The following is a 16,839-nucleotide window of genomic DNA, read 5'->3' as shown; positions in this document are numbered from 1 at the left end:
CTAATCCACTTTGTGCTGTCCCAGGACTTGCATAGAGTGCAGGTTCTGATCCCTGCTGGGAAGGTGAGGGCTCCGCGAAGGAGAGCCTGGGACCTGGAGGGGCAGCCCACTGAAGACAGGCCACCTAGGGCAATGGCATGGGCTTTGGCGCAGCGTTTGACTAGGGAGGTGGGGTGGGGAGAGGCAGGACAGACTCAGGTAATCAACCTCTGGGTACACTCCACAGGGAAAGGAGTCTTGGTTTTTTTTTTTTCAACAGAGAAAAATGATTAGGACTGTAAAGCCTTCTAGCTCACTCTTGCCAAAGAGAGGCTGGTCACAGAGGTGGGTAGACAATCTCTTAGGAGGGTAGCTGGCCGTCTGAGGACAGACACTGAGGAAGGAGGATGGAATGATTTTGGCAGTGAATGACAATTCCTTCAACAGGACCCCCCCTGCCACGCTCACTTCAAAGAAACAGTGGACAGGATGTGCTTTCCAAAATACTGCAGTTTAATTCTGAAAAACTCAAATGCAAGAGGCCCAGAGCTGTCTACGGGATTGTATCTCCTGCAACCTGCCTTGGGCCCCAGAAGAGACTGGCAATGTCAGCCTCCTCCCTGCTCTGCCTGGGAAAGGCCACGGAGAACTTCCTTATCGGGCCCAAACTGGAGCCACTGACTGCTCAGAGCAAGATTTCTGCCTTGAAAGCAAATGCAGTAGGCTCAGAAATGTGCAGCGCATACTTCTTCCTTTCCCCCATCCTCACCCAGGCCTGCAGAGCTGCAGTAAAGGTGCCTGCAGGTCATGACCTCATGTTTTCTGTCCACTTCCAATGGCAGGGGTCAGAGCTTTGGGAGACATGTGACCAAGGAGGCCACATGAACTTGCTACCCCTCTCTCTACCCCAGACATACCTACATGACCTTGTTTTACTCACATTGCATTGGTTTAATTCGGAAATGGGTGACCTCCCACCCCCTAACCTGACTCAGTAGGTGGGGAGGTAAAGCAGTTTAGGCCCTGGTATCTATTTGTGAAGTTAAAGGAAAGGGCATGGGTAGTCAGGGAGGAGGCAGAGCTTGGGGTCAAAGGGATACACTTAGAGGGAGGTTTGCTTAATCTTGTCTCCCACCAGCTCTGGGAGCCAGGGATTTCTCTCTTTTTCACAACACATTCCAAACCTAGGAAAGGGATTTCTCCTTATCTGGCTCTTAACCCCGGAGAGCTAAACACTTCAGCTGCTTGAAGAAATTGCCTGTGGAGCTGCGTGCCTGCCAAAGGATTGGGATAAGACACATCTCGGCTGGGCGTGGTGCCTCCTGCATGTAATCCCAGTACTTTGGGAGGCCGAGGCCGGCAGGTTGCTTGAGCTCAGGAGTTTAAGACCAGCCTGGGTAACATGGTGAAACCCTGTGTCTACAAAAAATACAAAAATTAGTCAGGTGTGGTGGTGCACACCTGTAGTACCAGCTACTTGGGGGGCTGAGGTGGGAGGATCGCTTGAGCCCCAGGGGGTGGAGGTTGCAGTAAGCGGAGATTGCACCACTGCACCCCAGCCTGGGCAACAGAGCGAGACTCTGTCTCAAAAAAATAAAAAACAAAACTGTTTTCCTAGTTCTGACCTGAGGTTTTTAGGTGCACAGGCAGGAAGGTAGCTAAGCCAGGGATTCCGTGGGGAGGGGCTCCCCCAGGATCTGAGGTCCAGAGAACAGGAGCCTGGAACCAATATTTCCAGGTGCCCCAATGTGCTTGTGTGCTGGAGAAAAGGGGCATGCCTCCAGGGGGGTGTTAGTAAGGCCAGAGGTAGCCAGCCTGACCCTACTCTCTGCCCCGTGTCCTCCACCTCCCATCTCCTTATCTCTTATCTTCCCTGAGGCTTTGGTCTCCCTCACAGCACAAGGGCCCACTTATTTGGGGGATGGGGTGAAGATAAGCTCCTGGAGAACAGGAGACAGTGAAGGCTGGGGTCAGCTCAGCCTCTCTCCAGCTGAACTGAGGGTGCGATGGAGTCATTACCTGCCCTCACTCCCAAAGTGCATCTGTGTCCCCTGGGGCTGAGCTGGAGCAACACCACCTTTGTTATGCTTAGGAGGGAGGGCCAGCCCCCCAAGTCCTAGAAAGTAAAAGGGTCACTAGGTCCCAGCCTCGGTTTTTTGGGCGTCCAGGTACCTTTTTTTTGGTATTAAATTATGTACTATTAAAATAAAAGCTAAGTGTTTTACCCTCCCCGTGGATGTGGGGAGACTGCAGGAACTCAAGTAGGAGCTGGAGTACAGCTCCCTAGTAGGAAGAGGCTGTGCACTGGGTCCTCCATCTTTCTCCCCATTGGCTCAGCCACTCGGAATAAGCCAGGCCTGGGGGAGATGGCTGCATCCCGTGGGCCTCCAGAGCCTCCTCTCTGCCCCTTGGGATTCACATGAAGGAGCAGCAGCTGGAGCGCTTCTTCTGGGACTCCACGTAGTCTCGGATCTGGAAGCTGGGCTCATTCGCCTGCTGCCCGGCCCGGTATTTCAGCTCCCTTGAAGAAGAGGCAATGGGCTGGGCTGGGGTGGGTTGGGGTGAGGAGCTGAGCAGTCCCCTCCCCTCTCCCAGTGGCCCAGAGCAAATGGACCTCAGCCTGCAGAATGCAGGTGTGTCCAGGGGCCGGGCCAGGGGCCGGGCCCTACTGGATTCCTGGAAGGTGCCGCCCCGCCCCGCACACTTCCCTTCCCTGTCCAGCTCTCACTTGGCGATGGCCAGAAAGGCTAACTCCACATTCATGCCCGTCTTGGCGCTGGTCTCCAGGAAGGGAACGCCGTACTCCTGCCCGGGAGAGAGTGTCCTCAGGGTCAGCCTTGGGCTGCTCCCACCCTTCACCCCGTCCAACAGAAATCACTTACCCTAGGCCAGGGTCTCTCCGTCTTCGGAACGGATCACTCTTTCGCTGCTCATATCCGCCTGTCAAGCCCAAAAGGGTCACTCTGGGGAAGGAGGCCTCCGCCCCAGCGGGCCCATATTTTGCCCCAGAAGCAGGCACTGCCTGCCCTCTGCTGGTGGCCCAAGGGACTGCGAGCAGGTGTGATTGGCCTGGGGCCAGGATTTCTGCCCAATGTTGCTCCTAGTCCTGGGATCTCACCTTTGGTAAAGGGTGTGATGACCCAGTCTTGGAAGGGGACAGCAGTTGGGGCTAACCCTTTGCAGTCTTAGCCCCTGACCTGGGACCCTGTTCACTCTGCTCTAATGGGGGCTGAGCACTGGGCACCCCTTGATTTCTCAGGCAACAGCTTGGATTTTTCCTTGGAAGGGGCACGTGGGATGGGCAGAAGCCTCCAGATACCTCTGACTCCTGAGCTGGAGGCTGCAGAGTCCTTTTCAGGAAGGATGCCTAGATAACTGTTCTTGGGTGGTTATGGGGCTGGCTAGGGCTGAGGAAGTGCAGGGCTGCGCTGACCCTGCCCTGGAGTCACTCACCTTGTTGCCTAGCAGCATGATCACCACGTCCCTCTGGGCATACTCATGAATCTCAGTGAGCCAGGCCTGTGGGAAAGGGTGTGCTGAGACTGGCATTCTCCTCCTCCCGCTGCCCCTTTCTTCTTCTGCTCGGTTTGACTGTACTCAGCTACTCACTACCTTGAATACGATGCCCTGTGCATTCTCTCATCTGTACCTTTGTTCTGGCCCATCCAGGCCTGGGTGGCCTTCCTTGGTGGCTCGAACCACAGTGGCCCCACCCTCCCCATTTTATGCTGTTCAACTATCAGTTCTAAGGAAGATCCAGATGCATGAAGACCTTATCTCATAAATCAGTTGGTTGTCACCAGTGATTTATTGGAGTGTCCTGTTGAAGATTCTAAGACCACATAACCACATAAGGGTGTCAGTGATCAAAAGTACTGTGATTGATTAGTGATGTCTGCCATGAGCATGGGGTAGGAGGTGGGAGTATGAGTGCCATGGATTTTCCATATTTTTTCTATATAGATGTTTTATTCTCCTACTTTGCTTGTCATCAAACTGTCCTTGAGGTCAGGGAATTCATGAAACCTATACAATGTCATGCACAGAATTGGTGCTTGAATTTATCAAATATTTGTCTCCATAATAGTTTTGTTGTGAGGATATAGCCACTCACTCTGTCTGACTGAGTCACTTTCTTGTAACTTGCCCTGGATGTATGTGTGGACTTTTCTGGTTGTGTTTTTCCCTTGGTCTCTGTGGATAATTATCTAGGGTGGAGTGGGGGCCATTCTGAATACTTTGTCACAAAACACACTCATGAATCACAGTGAGAGCTAAGAAGGTGGCACGGGGTCACAACAGTCTGCTTGGCCTTCATGCCCACGTGGCTACCAAATACAAAGCAGAAGATATGACTTCTGAGTCACAAGTAGTTGTTTTTCAGAAGGCAGCAGGATTCCACGCTCCACCCCCTTTCCACAGGGCAGGAAGCAACCTCAGCCTGCACAGACCTTACCTTGGCTGCTTATGGGTAGGGGTCAGGGGAAGGGAGGACCTACCCTGATGCTGTCGAAAGAAGATTTGTTGGTGATGTCGTACAGCAGAAGCAAGGCTGGATGGGGAGAGGATCACAGAGGGGACTTAGGCAGCAGCACGGGAGCTACCAAGGGGCTGGGGTAGGGGCTGGAGGGTGCGAGGGACTTACCCTGGGCATCTCTGTAATAAGCATGGGTGACGCTTCGGAACCGTTCCTGCCCAGCGGTGTCCCAGATCTGGGAGGGGATGGGATGGAGAAATGGTGAGGAGGAGGCAGGTGCAAAGAATGTACTGGTTGGAGAGGGCCTGCTTTGTGGTATGAGATATCTGTGGGAAGGTGGGGCTGTTTCCTTCTTTAAGTTCTCATGAGCTCTTGAGCATCCAATGACCTGGACAATAGCAGTTACTGAGTTCTCAAGCTCCTTCAGAATCATCTCCTCAGCCGAGCATGGCAGCTCACACCATTAATCCCAGCACTGTGGGAGGCCGAGGCGGGTGGATCACGAGGTCAGGAGATCGAGACCATCCTGGCTAACACGGTGAAAACCCGTCTCTACTAAAAATACAAAAAATTAGCCAGGCGTGGTGGCACGCACCTGTAGTCCCAGCTACTCGGGAGGTTGAGGCAGGAGAATTGCTTAAACCTGGGAGGCAGAGGTTGCAGTGAGCCAAGATTGCGCCACTGTACTCCAGCCTGGGCGACAGAGTGAGACTCCATCTCAAAAAAAAAAAAAAAAAAAAGGGAAACTTCTCCTCTCCCCTAGCCCAGGGGTTGGGGATGTCTCATCTCCTAAGAGCAGATAAAGCCCAGGCAGCTGGGGAGGAGACGGATGGAGGCTAAGCTTGTCTGAAGGCATTTGGAGCTACCTTTCACAAATGAGAGGGTGGCTGGGAACTGCTTTTTCTGCAGACATCAAATAAACAGAAGCCATTTCCTCTCATGGGCCCCACAGGAAATTGCCCCAGGCAGAGGGCAGGGCTGCAGGCCTCCTGTGGTTCAGGGTGAGAAGGAAGGGCAGGTCCTCCATCCTCCCTCCCCAACTCCAGCCTCTGGTCTCACCTGCAGCTTCACTCTTACGCCATCCACGGTCACCACCTTGTTCTGAAACAGAAAAAGGCAGAGGATGGGAGGGCAGGAGTCGCGTGGCTCCTCAGCTCTGCAGACATCCTGTCTTCGTCCCTCTCCAGGCCTAGAGTGGGTTCAGCGAGCCCCAGAACTGTCTCCAGCCACATCGTACCATCAGGGCAGCAGGAATGCCATCCCCAGACACCTCCACTGTGGAGTCGTCTCTTCTGGGGACTGTATCTGCCCTTCTCACAACGGCAGGCCAAGAGGAGCCTGAGAAGCTTCCTGGCTCTCTCCAGGGATCAGGCAGCCCAGGGCTGGAGGGCTGGGTGCTGCCGGAGGCCCTGCCTTTTCCCCACTTCAGTCTCCATCTCCTGGAGCCTGGTCCTGGGACTGTGACCAAGCCCCTGGAGATGGGGTGCTTGCCTGCATCCTGGGGACCTGAGGCTACATCTGCAGCAGCATCTTTTCTTTAGCTGCCCACTAATTATCTGGTGAAGGAAGCATTCGCTTTCTGCCTGTTTGGAGCTGTAGAGCCCCGCCTGCCAGGGTGAGACCTTTCCTCTGTTGAACATTTTGAGCATGCAGCACCCAGCATCCCTGACGCGGATTTGTAAGATGGAGCTGTCAAGGTGAGAGGGAGGGCCCCTGGTGAGCTGCTGTCTCCCCACATGACCAGCCCAGCTCTTTTTTTTTTTTTTTTTTTGAGACAGAGTTTCTGCTCTTGTTGCCCAGGCTGGAGTGCAGTGGCACGATCTTGACTCACTGCAACCTCTGCCTCCCAGGTTCAAGAGATTCTCCTGCCTCAGCCTCCCCAGTAGCTGGGATTACAGGCATGCGCCGTCGTGCCTGGCAAATTTTTTTGTATTTTGAGTAGAGACAGGGTTTCACCATGTTGACCAGGCTGGTCTTGAACTCCTGAGCTCAGGTGATCCTCCTGCTTCGACCTCCTGAAGTGTTTGGATTACAGGTGTGAGCCACTGTGCCCGGTCAAGCCCAGCTCTTTTTTTTTCGTCTTTTCTTTTTTTTTTTGAGACTGAGTCTCGCTCTGTCACCCAGGCTGGAGTGCAGTGGCACGATCTCAGCTCACTGTAACCTCCACCACCTGGGTTCAAATGATTCTCCTGCCTCAGCCTCCCGAGTAGCTGGGACTACAGGAGCGTGCCACTACACCCGGCTAATTTTTGTATTTTTAGTAGAAACTGTGTTTCACCATGTTGGCCAGGCTGGTCTCGAACTCCTGACCTTGTGATCCGCCCGCCTTGGCCCCCCAAAGTGCTGGGATTACAGGCGTGAGCCACCGCGCCTGGCCCAAGCCCAGCTCTTAAACCCAGTGCAGGGCTATGCTTCCCAGGAACTCCAGAAAGGCTAATTGACTTTTGAGGTCTTGCCAAAGGGGCCCAGGTAGGAGGGCAATGAGCAGGGCCTCTGTGGGCCAAGACATTCAGCTTATGCCGTGCCTGCGGCTGCCTTGCTTGGGAGAAGTTCCCCAGGAATGGAGGTGGAAACGAAGACTCAGTCTAATTTTTTGGCATCCTATAGTTGGGCAAAGAGCCAACCTTGCCCAGTCTACTTTGAGCCAGCTACCTCTGTGGTCCTGGGGGAGCGAGCTGTGTGCCCTTCAGGCATGCGCCTCAGGAGTCCCTGGGAGCCAGGGTGAGCAAGGGAGGGGGGACAACCGCCCTGTGCCTGAGCCACAGCCCTGGCTCGCTGCTGGAAACAGGCTCCTGCAGCCACCTCACCCTGAAGTCTATGCCGACGGTGGCTATGAAGGTTCCGGACAGGAAGGCCCCGTCTTTGAATCGGATCAGGAAACATGTTTTGCCGACGCCTGAGTCTCCCAGAAGCATCACCTAGGGGGTAGGGGCAGAGGCAGTTAATGGGGAGTCAGGGGGAGCTTCTGGGATTCCAGGAGAGACACATGGAGAGGATCAGAGAAGAAGAAGGGGCTGGCATGAATGCTGACCGCACCAAAGGGCACCTGCTTCCAGAAAGCCTGCTGGCGCCTTTACCCTGCCTCTCCTCTCTGTGCTCCTTGGCTCAGCCTCCTAGGCTCTCCCTCTGACCCTCCTGTCCTCATTCAAGTTCCTAGAGGCCCGAGTTGAGACCTCACCATGAACAGGTCCCCAAGTGTGCTCCGTGGCCCCAGAGAACCATCACATTTGCACAATCTAGACACTGGCCACATTTGCTCATAGCCACACCATGCAGGGATCCCGTCCCTCTGTGTACTCGTGTCATCCCTCGTCCACTCGTGAGTACACGCATGGGCTGGGCTACACTGACAGGAAAGGGAAGTGTCAATATCTTGGACAAGGAATCCCACCCAAAGGAGTCTATCAAAATCTGCTGGGGGTGGGGCATGGTCATTTACATACTCTATAATGACTACTGTTTGGGGTTTTTTGGGGGTGGTCACAAAATTTCCTCCCTCCCTCCCTTCCTTCCTTCCTTCCTTCGTTTTGCTCTTGTTGCCCAAGCTGGAGTGCAATGGCGAGATCTTGGCTCACCACAACCTCTGCCTCCCAGGTTCAAACGATTTTCCTGCCTCAGCTTCCTGAGTAGCTGGGATTAGAGGTGTGTGCCATTCGCCTTGCTAATTTTGTATTTTTTGTAGAGATGGGGTTTCTCCATGTTGGTTAGGCTGGTCTTGAACTCCCGACCTCAGCTGATCCACCTGCCTCAGCCTCCCAAAGTGCTGGGATTATAGGCATGAGCCACCCCGCCCAACCGGAAGTTTCTAATGACATTTTATGTTTATTAAAAGGTTGCATGAGGCCGGGCGCGGTGGCTTACGTGTGTAATTCCAGCACTTTGGGAGCCCAAGGTAGGCAGATCACCTGAGGTCGGGAGTTTGAGACCAGCCTGGCCAACATGGAGAAATGCCATCTCTACTGAAAATACAAAAAACCAGCCGGGAATGAGGGCACACACCTGTATCCCAGTTACTCGGGAGGCTGAGACAGGAGAATAGCTTGAACCCAGGAGCTGAGATTGCATCACTGCACTCCAGCCTGGGTGACACAGCGAGACTCTGTCTCAAAAAAAAAAAAAAAAAAAAAAAAGGTTGCATGAATTAGGGAAGGTTGAAATGTATACTAAAGTGGGGAGATGTAGTCGGAAGTTCTTTCAGAAGAAACCTCCCACATGGGACGCGTGGCTGCAGATTGGCATCCCACGGTTGCTGTGGGTAGCGCAGGCAGGAGTACCAAGGAGGGAACCTATGAAGGGGGTGTGGCCTTCTCCTTTACAGTCTGGCTCTGCTCTGCTCATCTTTCCCAGGGACATGCAGGAATGGTGGAGAGGAGCCCTTTGTCCCGTCGTTCTCCAGTCTTGGAGAACAGGGGTCTAGATCCAATGCTGGAATTTTCCCAACTGCTGGTTAGACGGCTTAATGGGTTGAGTGGGGACTAGGTTTTAATTATTTTTGAGGTTCTGAACTTGACAGTGGAGCCCAAAGGCATTCCTGCTGTGGCATGGGGTACTGGGATTGGTTAACTCTGGTGGAGAGGTTGGCTGAGCAGAAGGGGTATGAAGGATGGGTCTTGGTTTGTCAATGGCCTACTGTGTGACTTTAGGAAGATTCCCTAACCTTTCTGTGGCATGGTTTCCATAGTGGGTAGAAGGAGGAGGGATAATTTCTTTGAGGTCTTTCTAGAGTCTGTTAATGGCTAGGGCCAATCATCGTGGTGAATCACCTAAGACGGAGGGAAGAGTGGCCCAGGGGTGGGAACTGTCTGCCTGTGGGCCCCGTCACCCCTAGTCTGGTCCAAGGAGTTCCTGCCAGGCTTTCTCAGAGGGTCCTGGACTCAGTCCCCTGGGGCAGGCCCGGGGAGGCTGGGGACCAACTCTCCTGCCAATGTCGCTTGGCCAGGGAACACATGAAGGGGTGGGGAATAGGAGCTCTCTGGAGCCTGCACTCCTCCCTGGCTTCTGGGTCCCAGCCCCAGAGTAGGAAGGAGGGAGAGAGGGCCAGTCTTTGTGTACTTTACAGATCACAGCTGCCTTGAGCAAACGATGCCAGCTACCCACCCAGCTCGGTGATTCCACCAAACACAAACAGCTGCCTAGCCTGGCCACCTCCTAGGCAAACAACCCAGCTGGTTTGCAGGGCAACAAGGTCAGGCAGTCCCCCTCAGCCTGGGGCCTGGCCAACAGCAGCTCCCCCTCTCCAAGGGTGCAGGGGCCCATTTCCTGCCACAAGCCCACACAGGACGCCTATCTCAACGGCTCTGGGCGGATGACTTGCAGGGTGGCTTCCCCCGAAACACAGGGGTGGAGGCTGAGGCTCCCAGCAAGGGTGAGCCCTGGTGTCGGGGAGGAAACCGAGGCCCAGAAAGAGGCAGGTCTCCTTCAAGGCCGTGCAGCGGAATCCAGGACAGCCCTCATTCCATTCCCAACCCTGCAGAGGAAGAGTGGAAGCTCTAGGCTCCCTCAGCAATTCTTTCAGTGTCTGGTACCCGCTCACTCCAAGCACACAGATGGAAGGCGACAGACCAGTCCACTGCTGCCTCTACCTGTTTCCATACAGGACACCCCTGTAGAGGGAGCAAGCCCCAGAGAGCAGCCCTGGATTTCTCTCAAGTGCGGGATGCGAAAGACCAACCACTGAGATCTTTCTCAGGTTCGAAAAATTCCCAGGTGGCCTGCAGGCCAGTTGGCAGCATCCTTCTGGGAGGAGGGGCTTCCTACTGCAGGGAGGAAAGTGGGAGGCAGTGCCTCCAGCGGGTGGAATGGGAGGGGAGCAGCTGGGGGACCTCAGGCCTTAAACCGGGATGTCAGATCTCAACTGAGCTTAGCTCGGAAAATGGCATTAACGCCAGTTTCTCCGCCAGCAGAGGACGTCTTCTCCGAGTCTCCGGGCGGTCCCCATCTCCCAGCACTTCCCAGCCTGAGTCCCCAGAGTTGCGCGCTTAACCCTCACCAAGAAGCATGGGCTTCCGGGGACTTATATTTGCCACAGTGTGGCAGAAGAGAACTGAGTTGGGGCCGGCGCGGGGATGACTCAGTCTTTGCGATCTTCTGCGACCGGCCCACACCGAGCCAGCAAAGACCCCTGGAGCTTGGGACGGCCCCAGAGGCTGTGTCCTGACCCTCTCTCCCTCCCTCCTCTGGGAGACCCAGCTGCCTGAGGGAAAGGGCTGAGTCCAACCCAGACGCAGCCAGGAAGGGGCTAGCGCCGAGGAGGGCGGGGGTCTCACGGAAGAGGCCCACCCACCTTGCCCGTGAAGTCGAAGCTCGGACTGCAGGGCGGGGAGCGCTCGGGGGCCTCGCTATCCCGGGTGGCAGCGGCGCCTGGCGTGCCCGTCATGTCCCTGGACGAGGGGTGAGCAGTGCCGGCCCGCAGGCGAAGGAGAGCTCAGGAACCGATCCGCCCCGGCCCCGCCCACTCCCCCCTCCCTCGACTCGGACCCTGCAGGCTCCTCCCTCCGTCCCGCCGCCCCCTCGACGACACCGGCTCGGAGCTTGCTGTTCCCTGAGGGCGCGCACAGCCACAGAGTCCGCGCCAAGGGGCGGGCAGCCTCCCTGAGCAACCCCGGCCTGACTCCGTGCGCTTAGGGCGTGGGCCACATCCAGCCCCGGGACCGGTCCCCTTTGGTGGCTTAGTTGCCTCCGGGGGAGCAGGCCGCGGAGACCCCATCTGCTGCAGAAAGTTCCCGTAATCGCTGCGCGGCGCGACAGCAGGCGGCGCCCGAGCCCCGGGCCGTGGGCGGTCCCCAGGTGGCGAGGCGGAGAGCTGGGGACCCCTGGGCTGCGCCTCCGCGGTTGGCGCCGAGACTGTTCCGCTTCTGCTAAGGCACCCGGCCCAAGCTCATCTGAATATAGTTTTGTTTACCAACTAAAACTCGCCTTGCAGCACATGTGCGCTGCGGTGTTTTGGGAACTCTATCTGTTGCTGGGACTTTGACCCTTTAGTATGGATCACCTCTCGTTTCCCCCGGCCTGTTGGGCTGTGCCCAGAATGTCCCACCAGGGTAGAGCTTTCGCAAGAGGGCTGCGCAGCACGCATCTCCTAGTGGACTGCTCCTGAAGGCGGGGCCGGCCTTATTAATCCATGACACTCACCCTGGCCCCGAGGAGGAGCCAAATAAACTCATGAAGTCGTGGATCATTTTGAGCAGAGCCGCCAGGATATCCCAGGCACCCGGCAGCTCCCGGTGACAGAAGGTGAGGAGTGCATCTGGGGTTGCCGGTAGCAGAGCTTAGGGACTCTGTGGCCCGGGCCGACCTTTCAATTACCCCCATCTCCACATTCTATAAGCAGCTTCAGGTTACCAAGGAATAGGACGGGTGCTTTACAGAGGGACTGTTTGAGGGGTGTGTAGGGAGGGGAGAGCTGGAGAGGGGTACCCGCACCTTTTTTTTTTCTTTTCTTTTTTTTTTTTTGAGACAGAGTCTCACTCTGTAGCCCAGTCTGGAGTGCAGTGGTGTGATCTTGCCTCACTGCAACCTTTGCTTCCCGGGTTCAAGCGATACTCCTGCCTCAGTCTCCCGGAGTAATTGGGATTACAGGTGTGCGTCACTACGCCCGGCTATTTTTTCTTTTTGTATATTTAATAGACATGGGGTTTCCCCATGCTGGCCAAGTTGGTCTCAAGTTCCTGACCTCAGTCGATCCGCCCACCTCAGCCTCCCAAAGTGCTGGGATTACAGGCTAGAGCCACTGCGCCCGGCCTGCAATTCTTAACTTAGGTGTGGAGGTGAGGGGCAGGGGTAGACATGGCTTATGGGCCACCATTGGCCTGTGGGGACTGACTTTGTACGCCAGCCTCCAGTCCTGTATTTTTTGATATTAGCTGGAGGTATTTTCTGTCAGCTGAGAGAAGCGCTCAGAGTGGGGACAGAGGTGATCTCCAGTAGAGTAAAGAGCTTGGGTTACCTCTTCTGGAGGTAAGCGTGCTATAACCTCAGCTGGGCATAGGGCGGGACTCAAACAGGGAGCCCAGATTGGAGAGTGGAGGCTGTGCAGCACACTACAGAGGTGTGGTGTTGGTTGCTATTTGGATGCTAGAGGCTCTTGCTGCAAATAGTGCCGAGGTCTGCTCAATGACGTGGGCTCCTGGAGACGAAGTCTCACTTTGTCACCCAGGCTGGAGTGCAGTGGTGGGATCTCGGCTCATTGCAGCCTCTGCCTCCCAGGTTCAAGCAATTCTCCTGCCTCAGCCTCTGGAGCAGCTGGGACTACAGGTGCACACCATCATGCCTGGCTAATTTTTGTATTCTTAGTAGAGATGAAGCTTCACCATGTTGGACATTCTGGTCTCGAACTGCTGACCTCAGGCGATACGCCTGCCTTGGCCTTCCAAATTGCTGGGATTACAAGCATGTGCCACCACACCAGGCCTGGGATGCAGTCTTTTTTTTCCTTCCTTCCTCCTTCCTTCCTTCCTTCCTTCCTTCCTTCCTTCCTTCCTTCCTTCCTTCCTTCCTTCCTTCCTTCCTTCCCTCCCTCCCTCCCTCCCTCCCTCCCTCCCTCCCTCCCTCCTTCCTTCCTTCCTTCCTTCCTTCCTTTCTTTCTCCTTTTTCTTTCTTTCTCTCTCTCTCCCTTTCCTTCCTTTTCTTCCTTTTCTTTCCCTTCCTTCCTTCCTTCCTCCCTCCCTTCCTTCCTTCTTTCTTTCTTTCTCTCTCTCTCTTTTCTTTCTCTCTCTCTCTCTCTCTCTCTCTGTTTCTTTGTTTCTTTCTTTCAGTGCAGCTCTGTCACCCAGGCTGGAGTGCAGTGGCATGATCTTGGCTCACTGCAACCTCTGCTTCCTGGGTTGTTCAAGCCATTCTCCTGCCTCAGCCTCCCGAGTAGCTGGGGTAACAGGTGCCCACCATCATGCCCAGCTAATTTTTGTATTTTGTAGAGATAGGGTTTCACCATGTTGGCCAGGCTGCTCTTGAACTCCTGACCTCAGGTGATCCACCTGGCTTAGCGTCCCATCCCAAAGTGTTGGGATTACAGATGTGAGCCACTTTGCCCAGCCAGGATGCGGGTTTTCATTGCAGGAGGGAAATGGTGGAGGAAGAATGAGAGAGGGGAAGGGGCACGCCTCATGCTCACCTTCTATCTAAACCATGCTGTTATGTATTGAATTGTGTCCCCCCAAAGAAAGGTTGAGGTCTGAGCCACCAGTACCTCAGATCGTGCCCTTACTTGGAAATGTGGTCATTGCAGACATCACTCATTAAGATGAGGTTACACTGGCATAGGGCAGGCCATTAATTCAGTATGACTGGTGTCATAAGAAGAAAGAGACACAGGGAAAAGATATCCAGGTGAAGACAGAGGTGAGATGGGAACAGTGCGGCTGCAAGCCAAGGAATGCCAAGGTCTCCTGGGAGCCACCAGGGCCATGGAAGAGAAGGAATGACCCTTCCCTGGAGCCTTCAGAGGGAGTGTGGCCCTGCTGGTACCCTGAGTTCAGATTTCTAGCCTCCAGCTGTGGTTTGTGTTGTTGGCTCCAAGGCCCTCTTTATCCTATGGTGGGTTTGGAATACAGAAGGTTGAACATTAGCTCGAATCCTCCAGAAGGAGCAGTGACCTAAAGCACTTCCTTGCTGCGTTGCTGCACTAGTCTGGATGGAGGAATCTGACCTAGGGAAGAAGTCTTCGAACACGGGGAGAGGGGCTCTGGTCTCTCTTCTAGGCGGTCCCTGTCTGGCCTGCTGGGTTTGTGGTGTGTGGGTAACGTTATACTTGGAGGGTGTGTACACTGTCCCCAGGGCCACTGTAATGTCCTGTAGGGTGTTCAATGGCAGCCTTGGGTGAGTCAGAAGTGGGTTGGGGTCAAGGATGTTCAGAACAGGGAACGGGCTGTGCAGACCAGGCACTCACTAAGGGATCTGTGTGGTCTCTGGGGAGGAAATCTGGGCCTCCTAACGTTCACTCTGAGGCTGTGTCTCTCCCCAGACACACACCACAGACACTCACACGTGTACACCCACCCCACAACACACCACAGACACACACACCTCACCACACACACACACATCTCAGACTACACACACCTCACCCCTCAAATCACACCATACACCTCACCACACACACCTCAGATCACACCACACACCTCAAACCACACACACCTCAAATCATACCACACACACTTCACACCTCAAATCTCACCACACACCTCATCAACATACCTCAAATTACACCACACACCTCACACCACACACATCCCCAAATCACACCACAGACCTCACCACACACACCTCAGATCACACCACACACCTCAAACCACACACACCTCAAATCACACCACACACACTTCACACCTCAAATCTCACCACACACCTCAACATACCTCAAATTACACCACACACCTCACACCACACACACCCCCAAATCACACCACACACCTCACCACACACACCTCAGATCACACCACACACACTTCACACCTCAAATCTCACCACACACCTCAACATACCTCAAATTACACCACACACCTCACACCACACACACCCCCAAATCACACCACACACCTCACCACACACACCTCAAATCACACCACACACATCTCACACCACATACACAAACATCAAATCACACCACATACACCTCACACCACACACACACCCTCAAGTCACACCAGACACACACCTCACACCACACACACATACCACACACACCCTCAAATCACACTACAGACACATATACCTCACCACATGCACACACACACCTCACACCACACACACCTCATCCCTCAAATCACACCACACACCTCACCACCCACACCTCAAATCACACCACACACCTCACACCACACACACCCCCAAATCACACCACACACCTCACCACACACACCTCAGATCACACCACACACACTTCACACCTCAAATCTCACCACACACCTCAACATACCTCAAATTACACCACACACCTCACACCACACACACCCCCAAATCACACCACACACCTCACCACACACACCTCAAATCACACCACACACATCTCACACCACATACACACACATCAAATCACACCACATACACCTCACACCACACACACACCCTCAAGTCACACCAGACACACACCTCACACCACACACACATACCACACACACCCTCAAATCACACTACAGACACATATACCTCACCACATGCACACACACACCTCACACCACACACACCTCATCCCTCAAATCACACCACACACCTCACCACCCACACCTCAAATCACACCACACACCTCACACCACACACACACCTCAAATCACACCACACATGCCCCACACATACACCTCACACCACAACTCATACACACACCCTCAAGTCACACCACAAATATATACACACACACCCCACATCACACCACACACATCTGCCTCACATCATACCATAAATACACATGCCTCACACCCTACATTATACCACAAACACGCACTTCATAACATGCCCCCCACACAACTTTGTATTATGCCTCAAACTACCTCATACTACAAACAAACAAACGTACTATCATACCACACACATACAAGCTATCTTACATGACCCCCAAACACACATACCTCATTTCACTCCAAACACACACTCCTGTCACCACAATGCAACTCCAGGCACAGTTTATTTCACACCATCGACACCTATGCCACATCACTCTGCAAGCACCTGCGTCTCCAATGGACCCCATGCCTCACACCATCACCAAATGTGTATATTAGCCTGTAAATTATCACCAACACCTCTTACTGCCTCCAGATCTGAAATGCACACCCCCACAATACCCCCAAATAGATACCCCTGCCCTCCTGTTCACAGATCACACCCTCATAGTCATGCAGCCCTGCTGATAGTGGAAGTACTAAGTGTCAGTGAGACAGGCCCTCGTGCTTGTTGAGAGACGGGGGGGCTCTTGTGTGCAGCCCTGGAGCTCTGGGGGGCAGGGGCAAGGGCCTCCCTGCTACCCAGGTGGATGGCAGAAAACTCCAGAGCTGGGGAACAGCACAGCCAAAGAGCACAGGGTAGGGATGTGGGAAGGAGACCCGGGCAGAGACTGGAGGGACAAGGCCTCAGCTCATGTTTTGCAAAACATGGTGTGTGGACCCCCTGGGTCAGAGCTCCCAGATTCTGGGCCCCCCTACGTGGTTTTACTGAAGCAGCATGTCTATGAGGGAGCTTAGAATTTGCGTTTGAGATGAACTTCTCCCTGGAGGCTTTTATGCATGCTGAAGGAGTGTTTGAAAACCACTGGTCTAAACTGTGCAACAGTTTGACCAGCAGATGAGAGATTCAGACTTTATTTGGAAGGCAATAGTGAGCCATGAATGTTCAGGTGGGGGATGAGCAGAGTGAGGTTTTGTTGTAGTTGTTGTTTTGAGATGGAGTCTCACTCT

The 16,839-nt window shown here is 54.2% G+C and overlaps 2 protein-coding genes across 8 annotated transcripts in view; one reads left to right on the top strand and one right to left on the bottom strand.

Moving 5' to 3' along the window:
• Positions 1-471: 471 nt before the first annotated feature.
• Positions 472-10,901, bottom strand: RAB37 (RAB37, member RAS oncogene family). Its single transcript, XM_030923762.1, is given in 9 exon segments — positions 472-2,500; positions 2,708-2,803; positions 2,858-2,919; positions 3,433-3,498; positions 4,479-4,531; positions 4,625-4,691; positions 5,516-5,557; positions 7,264-7,374; positions 10,740-10,901. Coding segments are annotated over 9 exon segments (696 nt in total). The 5' UTR covers positions 10,833-10,901; the 3' UTR covers positions 472-2,394.
• Positions 10,836-16,839, top strand: part of CD300LF (CD300 molecule like family member f) — a 41,340-nt gene continuing 35,336 nt past the window's right edge. For 3 of the 7 annotated variants that reach the window (XM_030923760.1, XM_010387655.2, XM_030923759.1), the window contains exon 1: positions 10,836-11,689. The gene's annotated coding sequence lies outside the window, so the exon portion shown is untranslated. The remainder of the gene's footprint in view (positions 11,690-16,839) is intronic. The other 4 variants (XM_010387658.2, XM_030923758.1, XM_030923761.1 and 1 more) reach the window with 3 other exon arrangements.

Source organism: Rhinopithecus roxellana, chromosome 19 (assembly GCF_007565055.1).
Source record: "Rhinopithecus roxellana isolate Shanxi Qingling chromosome 19, ASM756505v1, whole genome shotgun sequence".
Taxonomy (NCBI): Eukaryota; Metazoa; Chordata; class Mammalia; order Primates; family Cercopithecidae; genus Rhinopithecus; species Rhinopithecus roxellana.
This window is presented reverse-complemented; position numbering and strand designations above follow the sequence as displayed.